The sequence below is a fragment of the Vicia villosa genome, linkage group LG5 (assembly GCF_029867415.1).
Source record: "Vicia villosa cultivar HV-30 ecotype Madison, WI linkage group LG5, Vvil1.0, whole genome shotgun sequence".
NCBI classification, from domain to species: domain Eukaryota; kingdom Viridiplantae; phylum Streptophyta; class Magnoliopsida; order Fabales; family Fabaceae; genus Vicia; species Vicia villosa.
Genome location: NC_081184.1, coordinates 62,508,785 through 62,531,692, shown reverse-complemented (window position 1 = coordinate 62,531,692; position 22,908 = coordinate 62,508,785). Strand labels below are relative to the sequence as shown.

General features: G+C 35.3%; 2 protein-coding genes across 2 annotated transcripts; one reads left to right on the top strand and one right to left on the bottom strand.

Moving 5' to 3' along the window:
* Positions 1-16,558: 16,558 nt before the first annotated feature.
* LOC131604740 (uncharacterized) lies at positions 16,559-16,966 on the top strand. Its single transcript, XM_058877162.1, has one exon. It carries the CDS (start codon positions 16,559-16,561, stop codon positions 16,964-16,966), a length of 408 nt encoding a protein of 135 aa, XP_058733145.1.
* A 1,365-nt stretch (positions 16,967-18,331) lies between these two features.
* On the bottom strand, positions 18,332-22,697 carry LOC131601708 (beta-glucuronosyltransferase GlcAT14A-like). Its single transcript, XM_058873578.1, has 4 exons — positions 21,270-22,697; positions 19,453-19,528; positions 19,245-19,360; positions 18,332-19,159 (listed from the first exon to the last, which is right to left on the bottom strand). The coding sequence occupies exons 1-4, from the start codon at positions 21,874-21,876 to the stop codon at positions 18,651-18,653; spliced, it is 1,308 nt and encodes a 435-aa protein (XP_058729561.1). The 5' UTR covers positions 21,877-22,697; the 3' UTR covers positions 18,332-18,650.
* Positions 22,698-22,908: the final 211 nt, after the last annotated feature.

Genomic DNA, 22,908 nt, shown 5'->3' with positions numbered 1-22,908 from the left:
AGTGTCAAACTATGATTCTTAAGATTGCTCACTCAGTGGCCCAAACGATCAATAATCGACTAGTTGACCTAAAAGTCAAACTATGGTCAAACCACAGTCAAAATTTCTGATTTTTGGTCAACATACTCATTATGAAGTATCATCCATTATTTGATCAAAGGTTGATCATGATTCATCAAAGAAAGTTCAGAAATCAACAAAACTCAAAGTTTCTAAATTAGGGTTTTTAACTAAAAGTCAACTGAACTTTGACCAGCCGTAACTTTCACATGGAATATCAAAAATTGCCCATCCAAAGCTCATTTTTAAGGAAATTGAATTCTCTACAACTTTGTCTCTCACATGCCAGGTCCAAAAATTCTTTATTTGGAAGATATAAGCCAATACATTACAGGTCCCTCTAAAGGATCGCGAAAAAGTAATTTTTTCTCAAAACTCATAACATGAACATGGAAGATTCAATTGAGATGAAACCAAAAGGAGCCTTTAGAGGACATCTTGGGATTTCCAAAAAGTCCTAGATCACCTCCATATGATAAATATTGAATGAGTCATGGCTCACACAAGTTGATCAATTTTGAGGAAATGCATGAAACCCTAAATGAAGAATTTTGGTTTGTTAAGTAATGGGCCCATGTTTTTGTGTTATCCACGTGATTGCAAACTCTTAGGAGGCCCATAAATATATTTATATTTATTTTATGATTTTTATTTCTTTTATTTTGAGTTTATTTATTTAAATTCGAATAAAACCAAATAAAATCATAAATTAAATAACAAAAGATTATGAGTTTATTTTCAATCTTTTTCTCTCAATCTAAAATTATCTCGGGACCCACGATTTAACCTCACATAATTATTTTTTGATTTTATTCCTTTTATTTTGAGTTTATTCATTTAAACTCAAAATTAAATCAATAAAATCATAATTTAATTGGCAAAAATTATGTGATTGATTTTATTGTTCCTAATTGATCCAATGACACATGAAAGGAAAGATTGGAGAGAGATTGGACAAATTTAGCAAGATTTCATATGATTTAAATCAAATATTTTCCAAGAATTTTCTCTTACCAATCACATGGCTCTTTGCCCAAGTTATTAACCCTAAAATACATCTATAAATCTTCACAATACCTCATGCATAAGGGTTCACGTGAAAATTGGAAAAAGAGGTGGAGTTTCAAAGGTTGCCAAAAGTTTCAAAGGAAGGTGCAATAGCAAAGCAAGGTTCCAATCGAGTTTCCAAGTAAGTCAGCCATCTTATTCCGTTCCTAAAGGTCCCAGGGGATCATCCTCATCTTCTTTACAGTCCCCATCACGTGGAGGAAGCCCCTACACAATCACGGTTTTGTATCATTCTTTCAAAACTCAAACCTTTCATACATGCATTATGAATGAATTTTTCATGCCTACTAATGATAATAATGTTATTTAGAATTGTTTTGATCCATTACTCATGAGTTTTCGTGCAGCATGAAAGTTCCACCATTGTTAGGGTTTTAACATGGTGGAGCTTCGTTCTATTAGTTTCAGGAAGATTCCGGTGAAACCAATCGCACCACTGAGTTCACAAAGCTTGATATATCTGATCTGGATGCTTTTGGTTTTGGTTTAACGCGTTTGTTCGAAGTTTCAGTTCATGCAGGTTTCGCTACGAAAGTTTCGTAGCCCGTTGGAAGCCTTTTATAAGCCAAACCGTAGCAAAAGAAAGTTCACTGAACTAACGAAGAAGACGATGGAAGCGTAATACGTGGAACGGCCCAACTGGATGGTCAACGTTCTCTGATTCTCTTCCCGCCTCTGATTCGTCAGTCAGCAACCAAAGGGGGCCCACGTTGAATATTTCCCAGTCAGCATGTGATTTCACATATTAAATGGCACATGTATTATAACAGCGAATGAATATTGTCCCAGTGAAGAATCAGTGTGTACTAAGTTGCTTATATGCGAGGGCATGGGTTCGACCCTTGCTTTCTTGCACATTATTTTGTTTAATTTTCAGGATATCTCCATTGGCCTACAATGCACTCTCAGCCTAGACCATCAGATCTCCATCAGATGCAGATCCAAGGGTCATGAAGATGCAACTCCACCATGAGACCTCCAAACTGCGCAACACCAGATAATACGCCCCACTCTCTTTTTTATTTTTGCTTTGTTTGTTTGTTTGTTGTTCGTTGTTTTGCTTTTGGTAATTAACCTAAAATTAACCATTATCTAAACAGCTATTATCTTAAACTATGTTTAATACTAGGATTAATTAATTTATAGGTTCTATTTTATTAGGGTTTAATTTTGTAAATTAAATTAATTGGTAATTAGGTTTATAATTCTAGGTTTATAATTTTAGTCATTAGTTTAATTTTAAATTAGTTTAATAATTAATTTTTTAAATAATTAGGATTAGTGTGATTAGAGTTCGGGTTTTTTTAATTAAATTTTAGACTAATTAATTAATTTTATGTTTATTAACAATTTTAACCACTAATTAATTTTAGGTCTTTAACTTTATATCTGTTCAAACCTTATTTAGGTCACAACAAGTTTTCTTACTTAAGGGAAGGGGTTTAGTGTTAGGGTTTGGGATTTGCATTTCCTTTAACCTGAGATTTTATTTTTACCTTTTTTATTCTATTAACCATGATTAACTTGTACCTTAATCAGGATTGTGAGGTTTGTCAATAGATCCCTCATACACTCGCCCTATTTCTTTTTATCATTAATCTTCAAGGTTGGCTAAGATCCTTCAGTTACAAAAGCTAAGTTTCTAATTCCTTTGTTGTTTAAATATCATTTTATTTTCATTTTATCTTTGCCTTTTAATAGGTTTACCTCAATAGTCATTGAATCCGTAATACATTAACTCCTATTATTTTTATTTTAATTTTCAGGGTCAATCGAAGGTTCGAGGGAGATCAAGGCATTCAATGTTTAAAACTTATTATTGATCCTTCTTATTTTTTCCGTCTTTTAATTCCCCCATCCCCGCAGGTGTTTATTGTAATAGCGTAGAACTTTAATTTCTGCCTTTTAATTCTTTATTTTTCTGCTGTGGTTAGTAATCCTAGGGAGTGCAAGCCTTTAACAGAATTAGAGTAACTATAATTATAAGATAAATATTAACAGAATCCACGTGATTGTTGCACCCACACACCTTTAGGGTAATCCCTCTTGTTGCCTTATTGTTGCCTTATATTGTTGCCTTGTTGCCTCTAAACATACTAAATAGTCAAAGTCCCTCGATTCCGAGAATACCTAAAGCAAAACAAATGTTGCCCTCGGTTCATTATCATCATCAATTTTGTCCCTCGAAGTTGCCTCAGTAAAAACATGATGATTGTCCCAATTGCTAAGGTATCCTCGCATGATGCCTTAAATGACTATTCTATCCTTCCCTCAGACTACCTGCCCTCTTTATGGCAAGGGACAGTCTTATGGCGAACGATTTCTCGATGACCCTTCAAATCCAATTGAAAGACTTCCTGCCCTTTTATGGTACGGATAGACCCTTTCATCTGAAAAAGCTAAAAGAACGTTTTTAAACTTAGGGTAGTTGCTATTAATTGCTTGCTCTATTTCAAATTCAAAATCAAATTCAAACTCTTTTTCCACTAATTTTCAAAGACTTTTCAAAAGACTACGCTTATTTACAAGCTAAAGTTCTTCTTCAAAGTTTTTACTTTTCACACCTCCTTTTCAAACAATTCAAACAAACAAGTGAGCTAAGCAATTAAGAGCCCATGGATAACCATGGATGCAAAGGGTGCCTTACACCTTCCCTTTGCATAACTTACCCCCCGAACTCAAAATCTTTTCAAAAGGTCTTTCCTGTTCTTTTAGCCTTTCCAATTGGATAAAATAAAAGTCGGTGGCGACTCTTGCTTACCGCGACATTTCGATAAAAAAGTCAGTTCACCGTATTACACATGCATAAGGGATTCTAAGGATAAACAAGTTAGAATAGGAATACTATAAGTTCCCAACAACCAACAAAATCTTAATCATCCCGCTGATACTCCGGATAGATTCTAGTTCTTACTCACCTGTACGCCCAACGCCAAGCGTAGTTTTTTTGGCTTCACTCGGATTTAGATGAATTACAACTAGCAAGGATTTTAGGCTAATGCATTCCACACTTCTATATCATTCCATATTTCATCTAGCGTAGGTCCAGAACTTAAGTACGAAATCATAATAATTGAAATACACATCCTCTTCTACCGATCGGGTATTCAAGCTTCGCCCAATCGTAAGTTAGCACATCTGCACCTTCCATCAACCTTTCACTAGGAAACCACTTTCGTCTAAGGGTACCTCAAGTTGAATCAGGATCTAATATTCCGCCCATCCAATTACTGTCCGTACCAGCGTAATCAGAAAGGTCTGACTCCTCTATCCGCACTTCTAAAGGTCATTCTGTCCTATCAGCTCAACAGTCACACCTAACACCGGCAGCATCATCGGTACTAAATCCTACTAATTCCCAGCTCAACACCTTCGGAGAATCTCACTTACAAGGCTCCTACTCAATCCTATTTGGATTTCCCTTGCTATTACCAAGACTTAGAGAAAGTTTCACTTCATCCAGTCAAAATCCTGGGGGTTCTAGTTGTCTCGATCCACACCTTGACAGTTCGGGTATAACTACTTTGCGTCAAATGCTCTCCTTAAGCTTGACGACTCCAATATTCCTTCTATTTACATCGTCCAATAAATACAGCTTCCATCTACAACCCATCACCCAACCAACTCTTGCTACTTGGGTTCACAACACTTACAGGTTTACGAGTCCTCGTGGCGGCTCTGCCGTAACCCTACTATCACACATTCAGTCGATGAGTTGATCAAGTTTAACAACTGAATGAGATATCAGTAAAATCAGGCTAGCAACGCACACATGTGAGGAAGAAAGGAATTGCTAGTGATGTCTAATGGCTCGACCGAGAATCGATCTGCTCTGATACCGACTGTAACACCCCATACATAACTGACAAGTATATTATGCATGAAACGTTAAAATTGATATTGAGTACATACAAAAGCCAAATATAAAAGAAGATCTACATTGAATACAACATGGAAATTCTACTAAGAAGCATAATACAAGAGTCTTCTATGGTTCTTGCATAGCGGAATAGCTAAACCAGCATGATCTTCGAGCCATCACCACTTCAAAGTCTTCTAGCCAAACCTGCTACTGACCAACCACTACTAAACTGCACCCGAAAAAGATAAGTTGATAGGGGTGAGATTACTAAATCTCAGTGAGTCCTCCTATCTTGTGGGTCCACTCGGTTCTACAGGGTACATGCGTCAACAAAACTGAATCCACCATTGATCCGGGGTTTATCCTTACATCCGGTACAAGTACGGAGCAAACACATGAATCATCCACCATAGGAGTCATCGTATCTCAAGTACACAAATAGTACAACAAACACGTATACAGACCCATGCCCATGTACGGGGAATCCAAAAGCGCGTTAATACCACTACTAGGTTACAAACACACTCTCGGTGGGTTCACCCATGCCTATTTGTCAAGAGACTTGCACAAGCACCCGACAAGAGTGATTAGATGGGTTCGCACAAGCCTACATGGCTGCGAGATGACCTTGCCTAAGAGGCGACACCATCCCATTAATCACCTGTACGCACGTGGTGTTAACGTCAAGTGCAACACGCCGTCTCGACGCATGAGCCCATCTGGGGTAGGAACCTAATGATGTAGCCTACATGGCATCACTAGAGATGGTTTACCTGTTATGCGTAGGCCTACTGAGCCGCATAACGCCACCATACCGAGCACACAAGTGTGTTAACGTTAAGTGAGTAAAACGTCTCCAGACCCTCACAAGCACACTGCAACGGTAGTTCAGGTGTGAGCCCATGGATCGTCAGATCGGGGTTGTCCCATTGATCACGAAGCCCGGGACGACTCTTTGATCACGAAGCCCGAGTCATAAAAACAACCTAGTAGCTGGTCCACTTCGATTCAAGCATACACACGCATTTTTCAACAGCGTAATCGGTTACCCACAAACCCGTAACCGGTTACACTATATCAGAATGTGTTTTTCTGCATTTTTAAGGGTTCTAAACCAGTCCCAAACCTTTCTAATCAATTCCAAGCATCACAATTTAATTTCAAACAACTTTCTGACATGCATATACAGAATCATCAGCATACAAAAAATTAAGGCAATACAAACATCCCATAACATTATCAACTAACAATTTATCATATAAGCATGTTAATCATCATGGATTTATGGATTTCACTCAAACCCCAAACCCCAACATGCAATTTCCCATGATTCCCCCAAAGTCTCTAACTAAGGATTCACCTTGGATCAAATGGAGGTTAACACAACATTCATGATGCCATGGTACTCTCCTCTTGCCCAAAAATTCATCTTCTTCTTCATCAAATCTGTAACTCTCTTATAACCCATTTCAGCATGCATCATCCAACTTCAAATCCGCTTATCTCCATCAATACAGCACCTATGAACGCCAACCATATATGCAAATCGAAGAGAATTTCGTTATCTTTCCAACAAGACCAGAGTCGTTACAATTGGAGTTATAAGCAGAGAGATATGACCTGTTTTGTGGGAGTTGTTCAAGAGTTGCGAAAATGGATTTTGGAGATGGTTCCTCTTCTTTGTCTCAAGCTTCCACTCTCTCTTGTTCCCATAAAAAATGATTTAGAAATACACACTTATGATGTCTCTACCAAACAAGGTCTTATGTTCACATGCAAATAATATTTAATGTCCAATGTGCCCTTTAACCTTTAACTAAGTGGTATTTACAACAATGCCACCTAGTTCAATTCCAACCAATTCCATTGCTTTCTCTTAAGACTTCTAATACAATTATGCTTAGGTGATGGAACAAGACTAATGTGCATTCTAATTATCAATTAACCAATTTAATGATAAATACCGGTGTCGGAGAGTCGGGGTATTACATTTTGTCTCTTTATAAAAATGTAGAAAATAAATTTTGACTGGTACTATCATATATTTTATATTTGTAAAATTTGTAAATTTGTAATTTGACGAGATACTGTCATATATTTTAGGTTTGGAAAAATGGACTTATATCTAAAATTGATTTAATAAATCTTTAGACATAAATTATTTGGATTCAACTGTGGTTTGTTAACTCATCTGAATTCATGGGTAGATGTTAACTCAACTGATATTTTAAAAATGGTTGTATGATTTATTACAAATATGAACCAACGCTTAAAATGTGGTACATATTATTAGTATATAATTGAAACTACGTGAATATTTATGAACTAAAAAATAAGTTATATTATATTTGATATTCCAAACACATAAATTAAAATTTAATAAATAATTATAAGTTATAACCATATTAATATATTAATGTTATCCAACTAAAAAACATAGTTGTCGCACGCTCGCGAAAAAATGAACAGAGTCGCCACCAATATATTTATCCCATAAGGGAAAGGAATATCAGGAAACCTAGCAAAGGAAGGAACAAGGTCTTGCGACCAGAGAATCTAGGTACGGGAGTCGGTTACGCAAGGGGAAGGTGTTAGCACCCCCCGCGCCCATCGTACTCGATGGTATCCACCTATGTTTGTTTCTATCTAAAGGGTGTGTACTATGTCTATGTCTATATGCGAATGCATGCAAAAGAAATACGGGGAAAAGAAGGAATATTTACAAGTGTGCTCGTTCAAGCCCCGCGACTTGATGCCTACGTATCCTTTTCAGGAATCAGAGCGCCGTAGTTCGGCTCACGATTTTCTGTTTGTTTTTGTGTTTTTTAGTTGGGCGGAGTTAACGTTCGCGCTCTTGCATAAGGGATCGACATAGGATGCAATGGAGCGGAAATAACGGTGCCCTTAAGAAAGCGAGAGAGGAGAGAGAGTTTGAGTGTTTCGAGGAAATCCCTAAAGCAAGGGAAACTCGAGTTACTCTTTGGTTTGTGTCTTTTAGAATTTGGGAACTTACGCCCGAATGGAATCCTAAAGCAAGGGAAATCCAAGCACTCGAATGATTCCCTAAAGCAAGGGAGATTCAAGCTTCCATTCCCTTTTTAATGATTTTCACTTTGATTATTAGTGTTTTTTAGTGTTTTCTTTGTATTTTTTATGGGGAATTTATTCAAGTATTTTTAGATGTTTTAGTGTTGTAAAAGAAAAAAAGAATGAAAGAGGGGAGACTAACCTATTTTCTAGCCTAATTGTTATTCTAATCTAAGTCTAATGGAAAAGGGGAAGAAATTATTTAAGCATTTCACGATATAAGAAAATAATCACAAAAATAAAGGGAACAAAGTTTAAACTATTTATGAGAATATTCACAAGCAATTGCATTTTTTATTCATGTTCTAAAACTATTTTAAATTAAAGACTAAAACTATTCATTTATTTATGGTTTATCAACCAATCAACAATTAAAGAAAGCAACAATTAAAAAGTCCAATTAAAAGAAAATAGTATTCTAAAAAATCTAATTGGGTGGAAAAAATGTTTTTGTCAATTTATTTAAGCGAAATTCAATTAATAAGCAAAAGAAATTAAAAGGAAACTCAATTTTTTATTTGTTTTTATTTTAACAGAATAGGGGTGCAAAAGTAATCAGTATCTGAACTAAAATTGGTTAAAAGCGAAACTGGGCCAGGAACGGGGTGTGGGAATAGTGGTCACGCTTAGGGGCCCAGTCCAGAAGGGTGGTGTGTTAGCATCAGGGGCGTGTGATTCAGAAAACTTCCTAGGCCCAATCACCACTCCATAATCGTGGCCCAGCTCTTATCACTTGGTCCCACTTTACTCGTTCCCATTATTATATCCTATTCACTCAGCATGCAGTAACGTATAAATCTGAAGCGTGACATGAAAATATTGAGACCTGATATCAATAGGTCACCCTTCATTAAATCAGAAAAGGACAAAAAGGATGCCTAGCCAATCAGAATACACCAAAACGCATGCCAATCATTACAATAAAACAAGAGAGCGGATAATCATCAAAAGAAACCAGCGCATGGATGACACGCGTCTTCATAGGCTAAAAACAGGAAAGAACAGTTGGCGGCCGGAGATGACCTCCGGTCATCTTCTCCGGCGAAAACCCTACCGGAATCGGACAAAAATCTCCAGAAGTTTACATGACCGGTACCGTTCGACTCGTAATTCGTCACTGAGTCCGGATCTACCACTAGATTTTCCTAATTCACACTCTATTATTCAGACCGAGTCAAGTTTTAAAACCCTAACATGGATGAACTCCATCAAAATTCACTCTCGGCCTTTCAAAATGCTTTTAAACCTTCATGGAGCTTAAAAGTACGAATAAAACTCATAGATCAACAGCATTTCAACCAGAGATAATTAACTCAAGACTAACAAATTCGTATGCGAATCTAATTCCAGATGCGTGCAACCTATTACTCATGACTAACATGCTCGGGAGAGTCAAGATGCTTACCTGAAACTAGTTCTTGAAATGAAGCTTAAAGCAAATCCTACTAGCTGCGATCTTCCTTTTGAGACGCGGATGGTAACGATGCTCCAGATTATATCCTTCTTTCAGAGAAACGAACTCAGTTTGTTGTTATTCTTGAGACTCGGAGCACATAGATGATGAAGATGCAGGTGTGGAAACAGTGAGATCCTGAGTTGGTTGATGATGAAGCGGCAGAGGCGTGGTGGCGGTTGGTGAGGGTGGTTTCAGGCGAAGATAATGGAGGTGAGAGAAGAAGTTTGTTATGGCAGTTAGAGGCAGTTAGAGGTGGTGGAGATGGTGAGGGAATGAATGAGAGAAAATGAGGGAGAGAAGAGAAGATAATTGAAAACTGAGAGTGGAGAAGAAAAGTGAGTGAATCGTGGATGCGTGTGAGTTTGTGAATAGTGATGCTGTTTTTATAGGGCCAATGATTGGTTCATGATGGGAATTCTTGAGTGTGGGACTCTAGAGTAGTTTGCAGCAAGTTTCTTTTCATTTCTTCCATGTGGGACTTCTATGGTGTGATGTATGTGTTGTAGTGAAAGGCTTTACAATGCTTAATGAACAAGTATCCCCTATAGAGCAAAGTCTCAGGCAAGCTTTCAAGGTGCAGGGTATTTGCATGGCTATGTGTGGCAATGTGATGGTGTGTGGAACGGCTTTGTACACTATGCTGCAGCAACAATGGTAGTGACAAAATCATGTTCATGCCTCTACTTTGAGTGTTGATATCTCAAGCTATAAAGCACCAATCCTTCCAAACTCAAGTGCATCATGAAGAGGGCATGTGATTAGAGAACTTTGGTGTTTGAGAGTCATTGAGATGAGGTTTGTACATGGAGTGAGGGGCTTGCAAACATGCTGGTTCAAAACACTTGAATGCCTGGGCGTGTGGTTTGAACTTGTGCACTGGCCTTGGCAGAGATGCAGTTAGGTAGAGGAGTGACTTTGTAGCCTTGCAACTTGCCCCATGCATGTCCAAAATTGGTGATACTGGGCTCAATAGATAGAGGACATGGCAAAGAGTGACTTAGAATCAAGCTTGTTCAAGATAGTGACTTGTGGAGGAAGCAAGAGGCATTGACATTTGGCCCACCATGTGTTTGCTGAAATGCATGCGTGTGCCTTAAGAATCTGCCTTGGCTGCCTTCAGAGTTTGGCCAGTGTTGGGGCATCACTTTGAGGACTTGTATCTCACTCATTATTTGTTCAATCGTTCCAATTCTTCTTTCAATGGATAGAGGAGATGGCAAGGAAGAGAATGATATCAAGTTTGCATTCATGGCACTTCTGTAGAGCTCTAAAAATGGCTGGAGATTTGGCATGCCATGTGTTTGTTAAAATGCCAGGTCATGACCTGACTTGTGACCTGGATTGTGACTTGGATAGAATGAGTTTTCAGCAACTTCCCAACACTTTAACTCTTCATACAAGCTTCATATGAAAAAGTGCCAAACTACAAAGTTGTTCTCCTCCATGAGAGGAACAACTTTGATGTTGGAAATTCTTCCAGAAAATGCCTTTTGCCACGTGTGATCTAGTGCTGAAGTGGACTGCTCACCAAGATCTTAAGGCACCAAAAATTTTCTAAGTGTTGAAAATTTGCCCTTTTGCTATTTTTTGCAACTTTTTGTCGAACTCCCGATTTTATCCATCCTTCGACCTTTCTCGATTAATTTTCCACCAAAAGTCAATATTTGAATAATTCTTCTGATTTTGACCCAAAAGTCAACTGTTCTGATTTTTCCGACTATTGATGAAATTCCCGATTAAATCTCTTCTAGCCAAATCCAGTCAAACAAACACATCCACATAGTCGGTATGAGAAGCTTTTCACACATAGAAACCATTCCTGATTAAATGTTGACCAGAAGGTCAACTGGTTGACTTTGGTCAAAGAAACCCTGATTTAAGGAACCGGATGATTTGCAGGCCAATGTCCTTCAATCAATACCATGACTTGAGATTGAGAAAAACCCCAATCTAGGAGGACTTCCTTGAACATGGAACCACATGATTATACCTTAGTCTCCTTATTTTCTGGTCAAAATTCTTTGCCACAGAGCTTTTTCTTGCTAGTCTTTGATTGACCAATGATATGCATGCATGGGTATGGATTATGACCTAAGTGATGTATGTACATGAATGTAAAGCCTAAGCCAGTTAGAAGTTAAAAGGGTAGGACAAATTTGGGGTATGACAATAACGTTATACTTAACAACTAGTAACAAACCCGTGCATACGCACGGGTTCTGTTCGGTTACGCGAATTTGGATACATCATTTATATTAAATAAAAATGTTAAAAAAGAAAATAAATTTAAATTAATAATTGATTATTTCGTATATAAAAATATTTAGATCAGTAATAGATTTTTTTTCCCGTATACCATTTTTGGATTAAAAATATTTAATCATAAATATCATTTCTCGTATATAAAAATATTTAGATCAATAACAGATTTTTTTCCATATACAGACTTAATTTTTGTTTAGGTATCATTTACAAAAATATTTGGATCAATAGTAAATTTCATATATAAAAATATTTAGATCAATATTAAATTTTTTCCCGTATACCATTTTTGAATAAAAAATATTTGGGTCATAAATACCATTTTTCTTAAATAATAGATTTTTTCCGTATACAATTATTTTTGTTTAGGTATCATTTATAAAAATATTTGGATCAATATTAAATTTTTGTATGTTAAAATATTTAGATTAATAATATATTTTTTTCCCGTATACCATTTTTGGATCAAAAATATTTGATCATAAATACCATTTCTTGTATATAAAAATGTTTAGGTTAATATTAGATTTTTTTCCGTATACAGACTTCAGTTTTGTTTAAGTATCGTTTACAAAAATATTTGAATCAATAGTAAATTTCGTATATAAAAATATTTACATCAATAGTAGATTTTTTCATGTATACCATTTTGAATAAATAATATTTTTCATAAATAATAATACAAATATTATTTTTATTTAGGTATCATTTACAAAAATATTTGGATCAATATTAAATTTTCGTATAAAAAAATATTTAGATCAATAATAAATTTTTTTCCGTATATCATTTTGGATCAAAAATATTTGATCATAAATATCATTTCTCGTATATAAAAATATTTTGATCAAAAATAAATTTTTTTCCCGTATACAGACCTCATTTTTGTTTAGGTATCATTTACAAAAATAGTTGGATCAATAGTAAATTTTGTATATAAAAATATTTAAATCAATAGTAGATTATTTTCCCGTATACCATTTTGGAATAAAAAATATTTGGATCATAAATACTAACATTTTTCGTAAATAAAAATAATTACATTAGTAATAGATTTTTTTCCCGTATACAAACTTCATTTTTGTTTAGGTATCATTTACAAAAATATTTGAATCAATAGTAAATTTCGTATATAAAAATATTTAGATCAATAGTAGATTTTTTTCCCATATATCATTTTTGAATAAAAAATATTTAGATCATAAATACCATTTTTTATTAAATAATATATTTTTTTCGTATACAAATATTATTTTTATTTAGGTATCATTTATAAAAATATTTGGATCAATATTAAATTTTGGTATATAAAAATATTTAGATCAGTAATAGATTTTTTGAATAAATTTTTCCCGTATTTCATTTTTTTACTAAAAAATATTTCGATCATAAATACCATTTTCGTATATAAAAAAATATCAATAATAATTTTTATCGGAAGAAGTGAGAAAGTAATGAAAGAGAAAAAAAATAAAGAATTGAGAGAGATTTGATAAGATTGATAAAATATATGAGTTATTATTTTAATAATAAAATTAAGAATTTTATGGTACCTTGACCAAAAAAACCACAATTTTAATGTGGTGACAAAAAATCAAATAAAAATATTTTTTACTTTTCACAACCATTAATTTTCTTATATTATAGATTTACTCAACAATTTACTCACTAATACGTGTAATGTAAATTCAAAGGGGATCCGTGCAACATGACGGCTTACTTACTAAGACCAAGTGCAATGGTGAGTTGAATTGAAGTCAACATGGGAAAATGATGTGCAATGGGGTGTGTAAAGTGGTGTTGAGTGTGTGTTGGAGGAGAGAGATGTTGAACAAACTCAACACCAAGTAAACTGTCCCACAGGCTGACGTGGCAGCGCCTGAATGGCCCAAAGCTGGCGCGTGTGAGCCACTCTCTGGCAGTGAGAGTGGGCTTTATCCCACGCGGAGAGAGAAAGAGAAAAGAGATAATTAATGCCACTTGGCTGTTTGTGATTGGCTGGCCAGATTTTTATCCATTTAATACTTTGAACTCAATTATTTCGTTGCAAATTAATTTTATTTTATTTTTTTTTATACCAAAATTCATGATTTTTTTTTCTTTATAAATAGAGACTTGATTCATTTGATTTGGACACAGAAAAAAAACCAAGTTTTTCACTATCTTTCTCTATTATTATCTTTCTATTAGTGTTTTTTTTTAAGTTAAGTGTCTTTTTTTAGTGAAATGGATCCCAATAATCATTTTAACACTCAAAATTCTGCTAATTTTCCATTTAACCAAAATCCCAACAATTTTCAAAATCCCAACAATTATCAAAATCCCAACTATTATCAAAATCCAAATCAATTTTCCAACCAACATCCTCAAAACATACCTAATTTTGGTTTTCCACCAAATTTCAACCAGTCATCCTCTGTTCCAAACTTTCAACCATATTATGGATCTATGCCGAGAAATCCATCTCAAACACCCCCGTTTAATGGTTATGTGACAATGGCGAATGCAAATTTTCCAAGTGGTGGTGTACCTGAATTTCCCGAGTTTTCAACACAACTAACTATTGGTGGCATGATAGTTTCTAATGAAGTCGCTCCAAATTCAGAGGATTCAACTCCTAAGAGCAGGAAAACTCAGCAACCAGCATGGAACACTGAACAAAATTTGGTGCTAATTAGTGGGTGGATTAAATTTGGAACAAGCAGTGTTGTCGGGAGAAACCAGAAAGGTGAAACATATTGGGGTAAAATTGCTGAGTATTGTAATGAGCATTGCTCATTCGATCCTCCGCGTGATGGACCTGCATGCCGAAACCGTTTTAATTATATGAACAAAGTGTTGGGTAAATGTATTAAGTATTTATTATTTTAATTTAATTTTAATTGATAATTGTAATTTTATGTAATCATAAAAATAAAAATAAGTGGGTGTTGAGTGAAAAACCATTGGAGAGGGTAAAAGTTGAATGGGTGTTGAGTTATTAGGTGGAAGAAAGAGAAAATGATGTGGAATGTTGGGAATTGAAAAAGTGGGTGTTGAGTTTTTCAACCATTGTAAATGGTCTAAGTTACTACTAGTTTATATATTAAGTGTGGAGACCCCGCTCCTTTTATCGTTCTTGAAAAAAAAAAAAAAAAAAGCTTTTAGCTACGGTCTAGCCGTGGGCAAAGGAAAGAGTATTAAAAAAATTATTGAAGCATTAAGCTGCGAAGTAAATTCACTCCAAGAAAACTGATAAGTAAATTCATTAACCTAAGACTTCAAGCGACGCCATCTCTCCAAGCGAGCCTCTCGCAAGTTGCACTCCATCTCTGAAAGTTATCCGCTCATACAATCATTTTCTTCACAAATTGGTAAGCCTTTTGTCTTCTTCCTTCTCCTCATTCCCTCTCCATCACACCCTCTTCTCTATTATTTTTCTTGTTCTTTCCATAACCCTAATTTTTTAATTTCATTGATTATTTAAAATTTGATTTCTTGTTATTGTTCTAAATGTGTTCATGGTCAGCTTACCATTTTTTATTGTTAAGGTTTTATATTTTCTGTAAATTGCATTTCATGTGTTTGAAGAAATGTATGTGTTAAGGCTTGTTGAATACATGTGTAAAATACATGGGATTATATTCCTAATTTAAGTTTTAGATCCGTAGTTATGAGATTTATTAAATGGGTGAACATTACTATCTTAGATGATATGCTGATATTGATGAAACGAGTGAAAATCAGAGTGATTATATGACATTTTGATGATTTGAGTACTCGGTATTTTTTGAAACCTAAGGTTAACAAGGCTATTGTTAACATTTTCAGATTTTTAAAGCCTTCTATCCTATGGCTTCAAATATTTTGCCCAGATACTATGGGAACTTTTGGGAATGCTTAGCAATAAGCAGAGTTCTTAGGGGGACAGTCAGTTTTAAAGCCTTTGACTGAATTGATGATACTGTCCGCTTCTTTTAGAAATAACATAACTCGAGGGCTGAGGCAATAATGAAATGAGAAGAATAAAAAAATTCAATGAAGTAAAAGAATTATAGGAAATGAAGAGTGTAAGTGCCCAAATCAAGTTGCTAATGTATTCAACAAAGATTCTCTAAAAACTTCCTGCTAAGGCATCTTGTGCAATAGAACATTCTTGTTTGTCAATAATTTGAAGAGCCATTATTAGAAAGAATATTATGAATGAAGCAGTGGTGCCTGTTAATGTAGGTTTCATGTCAAAGTCAATACTACTACAGCAAGTAATGATAGATTAAATATTGTATTATGTGATTCTTTCTGTGACATCTTTTATTAAGATATGATGTATTCTGTGTTGCTTTCTGCAATAAGAAAAAAACTTTCCTCCTGCGCCAATATTCTGTGATCATATCTAGTTATAAAAAAGCTTATATATGATGCTACTTTCTTTCCATATTTGATTATTTCAACCTTAAAATGTAGTGATGGATTTTTTAAATGTATTCAATGAATTAGATGACCGAGATTTATTCTTGTTGTCGGGAACTCTTTTATTTTTTACTTAGTTGCAAGACCAGTTTGAGAACTATCTATTAGAGCCTGACAATCCAGTTCTTAAACTGGAATTAGTTCTTGAACTAGTTTTTTTTAATCTGGTTCTTACAAACTCAACAAGCTTTTAAGCTGCTTTTAAAACCAGCTGTATTTGTTTTCAAACCCTGAACATCACTACATATATAAGAAAAAGTCAAATTTAAAAATGTCTTCTTTTTGGCAGGTTGTGCATTGGGTGTTGAGGGCTGATGGATGACCCGTTTGATTCTTCCGTGAATTTGGAGGAGACCCATTTGAAGGAAGGCTACGACGAAGGCTACAGCAATGGCCTTGTTGAGGGCAAGGAGGAGGGAAAGCAGGTTGGGCTCAAGGTCGGTTTTGAGGTCGGTGAGGAACTCGGCTTCTACAGCGGCTGCATCCACATCTGGACATCTGCCATCCAGATGGATCCAACTTGCTTCTCTTCTCGGGCCAAAACGGCTATCACCCAGATGCAAGACTTGATCCACAAATACCCTCTAATGGATCCTGAAGATCTACAAGTGCAGGAGATCATGGATAGCCTCAGGCTCAAGTTCAAGTTGCTGTGTTCTTCATTGCGTGTCAAGCTCCACTATAACGGCTATCCCGCTGAGGGCAATGACACTCAATTTTGAACCAGATTTTGCCTACAATGGTCAAACAAAATATAGGGTTGATGGATAATGTTGGATATGTAAGTTGCAGTATTGAATACTTCACCATATGTATTATTAGTATTTATTGCTATGGGTATTATGGAGCATATGTATTAAAGTAGAAAAATGTACGGTTGCTTCTAGAATCTGGTTAATTTTAAAATGTAATTATTAAAGTAAGTGCTTATCATCACAACACAGAATTTGGTGATAAGGTGACTAATTTGTTGAAGCAAACTTTTGCTCTTGTGATTTATTTCATGATAAATATTCTTGTAGTTGTGTGATTTCCATATTAACAATTAAACTATTGGAATGATCTGAGATTTTATGTGATAGTTGTGCAAGAAAACGTTTGGGGCGTTGAATTTAGCAATGGAAACAGCTACATACAAGGAGATTTTCTACCGAGAACTCTGATGTATCCAAAGCCATTGGATGAATCAATTGTTTCAAATGCTCCCAACTTATACACTGATTATTTGCATTCACTTTTTCTTTCAGAATAAACTTTTTTTTTTTTTGCTAAACAGAAGAGCTCTTAAAGTAAGTTCATTACCAATCACTTAATTTAGATTACTGTTATACCACATGAGTTTGCATCACTATTGTCCATGTTCTTAACTTTCACTCGATTCTGTTGATGCATTTGCAAAATATATTTTTAAGTTTCCGCCCTTTCTTCTACCTTGCTGTCCTTACTTGGTGTGAGAGTATGATGTCGCTTTTGGCGAAAAAAGGTTGCTGTCACAGCTGGTCTGTGAAAGAAAGTCGAGTTCTTTATTTTTAGAATTGTAAAAACAAAGGGAAACGCAGTCATGAACTATGTAGACATTGTTTTTCACCGTCACAAATTTGTATTTAAATTTGTATTTTGAGATTGTAGACAACCCATAATCTCTTCCGTTTTCTTTGTACACTAATTTCTGGTATATGTTACGAGTTTTAAGCTTCTCAAGCATTCTTAGACAAACAGTAAAAGAATTTTACAAAAGCTTGCTACAAGAAGATATTATTTGAATATCAGTGGCATAAAGTGGACAATTAACATTTTTAACTGCGTGGTTTGGGGAGTAAAGTTGATTGGAGCAAAAAGTTCTAAAAGTAAAAGTACTTCATCCTGATTCCACATGCACCCACTGGAAAAGTGGACCATATTTGATGACTGATGTCCTAGCAAACAAGTTTGGTGAAAGGTTTATTATACTTTCAAGTTTGAATTAAAGACATGTCCACAACTGTACAAAACTGGTCCTAACTCAAGGAAAGAATTCAGCATAAATAGTATGCTGCTAACAGAAGCTTAATCAGACTGGACCATCCAATGTTGAATAAAATGCCTTGTAACATGAATTGTTGATATAAAAATTTCTCCATAAAATAGTAGATAAAAAATAAAAGAATCTGTTATGAAAATGAAACTCGATTGTCTTTTTTAACTCAACAAAAATAAGAAGGTTGCTATAACAAAAATGGTTGGCTTGAATTGGCAAAACTAAACCGAAACAAGCACCAAAAAACTACTACTATGAGTGCTTGTTGCTTCTTACTATGAACCTGTATGATTCAATACAAAATTCTAACTTTTTATATCAGAGATATATATGATATATAACCATATTATGTACACTTGGCATTATCAATTTGTAGTGTACCCCCATTGTCACAAACATTGTTTACTTATAAATTCTTCAGATAACAGCACCTGAAGCAACTGGTGTAGCTTCTCTGCACCAGGTCCTGGCCTTAACATTGTATCATTTCCTCGCAAAGAACACGGGTCTGCTCCACCATCTGATGTCCCAATACACCACGCCCCTGGCGAAAATCTATGTGTGCGCCCCAAAAGTTCTTTGTCGATCTTGTCTAGGATTGTATCATCTTTTCCAAACTTCCGGGCAAAGGGAGCATTGCTCTTAGCCATTTTATCATAGTCTTTCATAGATAAAGAGATTGGATGTTGCTTTGGAGGACTGTCCCAAGCAATGTAGTGAAGATCGTGACTTATTGCAGTGTGCCGAAATTTCTCAGTGTTACAAATAACAGTATGAAAATATCCCTCCGGCGAGGAAACAAAATTTGTATAATACATTAGCATTGTCCGCGGGAAGTTATCCCATCCCCATATACAATACTCCACAAAAGACCGTGTTAGTACAACCCAAGCTGAACCTGTTCACAAAGCATATACAAAAATTTAAGTATGTCGTAGAAAATAAAGGAATAAATGTATACAGAGTATAGAGACAAAACATACCGGTGAATAATTTAAAAGATGTGGGAAGTGTTCTTTTTTGAGACGTCACTGCCAAATCAGATTTCTTTGATAAGTAAAAAGCAGGATCAATAATGATGGGCCTTGCTCTTTGGTTCCTGAACAATATGCAGTAATAGAAAGAAATGTCAATGAGGGGATGGCAATGATACAGCAATTTTCAAATATGCAATGATACAATTTCACTTACAATTTCCAACCGGAAATGTGTGTATGTTCAATGAAATTGAGATCTCTTGACAGATTAGAGAAAACATGAAGCATATCTGCAAAAGCAGGAAACAAACATCAAATGACTTGCAGAGAATCTAAACGATGAGTAAACACCTTGCTCGTATAAGTTGATAATGTATGCAATTCAATCCATGTCCAATATACATTCATTAATGAAGCTGTGATTCCTGAGAAGATTCAGAAACTGCTTAGATTGGAAAGCATTCCTTTAAAGTAAGCTTTTGTTTTACATGAACATAGTGAGGGAAAGCGACAGTTTGCTATATGTGCAAGGAAGTAATATTTGAGGAGCATGTCTGTTTTCTATTTGGGCATCGCCTTTTCAGCGTGGGGCCATTGGCATTCAACTTGACCGGTAGCATTTCCTCTTACAGTTTATGTAGTGTTCTTCCAGCTTTCTTTGATAATACACTTTCCCTACTTTAGATGGGAATAATAGCTATCAGCAATAGCACTCCCTTAATTTTTGTGGGACCAACAGTTGATAAACCCTTGCCCACTTTAGAGGCAAACTTACTTTAAAGGAGGCAGCTCGACTTTCTTAGATTAGAGGACACATAAATTTCATGTAAAATAAGATGTAAACCTTAAAAAAATAATATCATTATTTATTGAAAATGCCTTGTTTAGCATCTGAGTTAGAAGTTGAAGCTCACAAATGTAATCTGGCATAGCAACAAAAATGACTTTCTTATCAAGTCAGATATCTCAAATATCAACATAAAATGGCACTTGAGAGAACTCTAGCAGAAACAAAAGGATGTGATATGTTGTCAGTCTCTCAGATAGCGGCATGGTGAGGCCATTCCCAAAAATGGAATGGAACGGGAGCAGGGAGTGGAATGGCCGATATTTTTGTGACGCGGACAGTAATATAGTTAATACTAATTAACAAATTGTTAAGAACTAAAATAAGTCAATCAAAATTCATGAACGGTTCATATTTAGAAATAAAAGTCATAAGTCCTAAGCAACGCATGCTTGCAAATACCAATAAAAATCAATAAAATAACCTTGCTATCCTTAAAAATTTATGCGTAATATCATATACTGCTACAGATAACGCGGCTAGAGCGGCCGAGTCAGAGCGGCATCGTTTCAAATCCAGTCTCATTACCGCAGTCATTCCAGCCGAGTCACCCATCTGTGTTGGAACGGCACGGCCAGATGCGGTTTTCTTGGTTTTACTATTCTGTGTTGAGATACGGAACGGGCGGGTATGATAACATAGGTGATAGCAATGTCTTACTTTGAGGTTTTCACGACTTCAAAGTAAGACATCTAGAGGGATAGAGCTTGGTTAATCAAGGTTAGGGCTTGAATGATTGAAAACAACTATACTTAAGGCTAGAATGATTGAAACAACTATGCTTAAGGCTAGAATGAGTGTGGTTGGAACATGTTAAGAAATGTGATTGGGCCTAACTCAACCCTACAGAATCAGCATGTAGGGTGCGGATTGCCCCCACTTATAAACACATGTTCAAGCCATATATTGCCCATGAGAGATTCTTAACAAAAGACTTAAAGGAAGATAAGCTATAGAGTTCCCGGGAATCATGAATATAACCAAACAAGGTAATTACAATGGAAAGGAAAATCAAAAATAGAAATGAGGCTACAAACATGGCAGATTTGCTTCATTAGCTCAAGCCCAAATTTACTTGCAAATCTTTTACCACAGAAGACACCATTAGTTTATGCTAGCATTTTAATAACAGAAATAACAGCATAGATAACATCAAAGAAGCAGATAAAAGTTCAATTACTAACCATCCTGTGTCACAAGAGGATAATCTGAAGCACTGAGGTTTATAAACCAGTCCCACTCCGAACTCTCCTTCAATAGTATCGCAATAGCTTGAAGAGTACAAGCAATCATTGTAGGACCCTTATAAGTAACCAAATTAGATTGAGACATAACACGCACATTCTCCACTTCCCTGAATATCTGATCAGCCTTCACTGCATTGGCCAACTCCAACCTTTCCCGAGGCGGCGCCTCAAGATCTAAATGCAAAATATACTGATTTCTCGGGTGGTACACTGCCTCTAATGTTCTTAGCATCCTACGACTATCACCCTTTGTGCCTGAAATAAGGTATGCAAACTTAGGCACCTTCATCTTCACAACAACACTAACATTAAGAGAACTCTCCAAATCCGACTCCACAAAATATCCACTGGAATTATCCTCTTGTCCCTTGAGCGAAATTACATCAACCAATGGCAACAGCTCTTCCCCGCCAGAATAACTAAATTCGCCAAGAATAGCCGTCAGAATCAAGCTCACAGATACCAACAAACTCGCGAAAAATGGGATAATCCATTTCTTGTCACTAAACATCCTTCCTGAATGAGAACCAACATATTTCCTCATACTCTCCTGACACTACTAAATCATAAACAGGTTTTTAAGAACCGTTTCACTTCAAGATCCCTATAACTAAAGATGAAAAAGAACCTCACAAATCTTCAGATGGTAATAACAACAGATTGATAATAAATACACACAACAGAACAAAAACTACCCTTTTAACAAGTACAGTTACATTTCAACAACAAAAAAGGGTCCATAATTTTCTACAGAATAAAGCATGGTTTTTTAAATCTGCATCAATCCACACCCTAATGCCAAAGATTGTAACTTTGGAGCTATATAAGGTGGATATGATAATTGGGACCCATCAACCACTTGCTAATAAGCTGATAAATCAGAACAGAATAGATTACTCCTTCAACAGAAAGATACAATTTTTAAAGGTGGGTGAAACTTCATAATAAGCAACGTTTCAGCTTCTTTACAAACTTAGAAGAAGAAGAAAAAAAAACAATCTTTGAGAGATTTAAATGCACCTTGTCGGTTTCTCCTTGTTGGATGAATTGTCACAAACTGAAACTGAACTAAGATCTAAGTAACTCCAAAATTAAAGAAGCATTAAAGGAAGACAATAACAAGAAGAGAGTTAAAGTCAAAATTGAGGGGTTGAGTTTTTAAGGAAAATGAATGATCCAATTGAAGAAGAAAGAGAATTGTTTTTGTTTGAAGTTTGAAGTGGTTGATACTTGATATGAGGTAACTTAAAGTGGAAGAGGTTGTATTTTGTTTGTGAAATTGTTGTACTTTTTGTAAGTACTGTTGTTGTTGTGGTTTGGCTATTCTGTATGTTGCTGGGACGGTGACTTTACTTTCATGGTTGGCAAAATCTCATTATTCATGTTTATTTTTGGATTAAAATAATCCATTCAAGTTTGATTGGTTAAAAAATATATATTCATGTTTGCTTAATGATATGTAAAGATTTTTGTTTTGAAATTTGTTTATTCTACTGCCGAATGTTAAAAGCTAACACGTGCTCCAAATCCACAAATTAATAATTAATTTATAAAAATATTATTTTAAATTGCATTT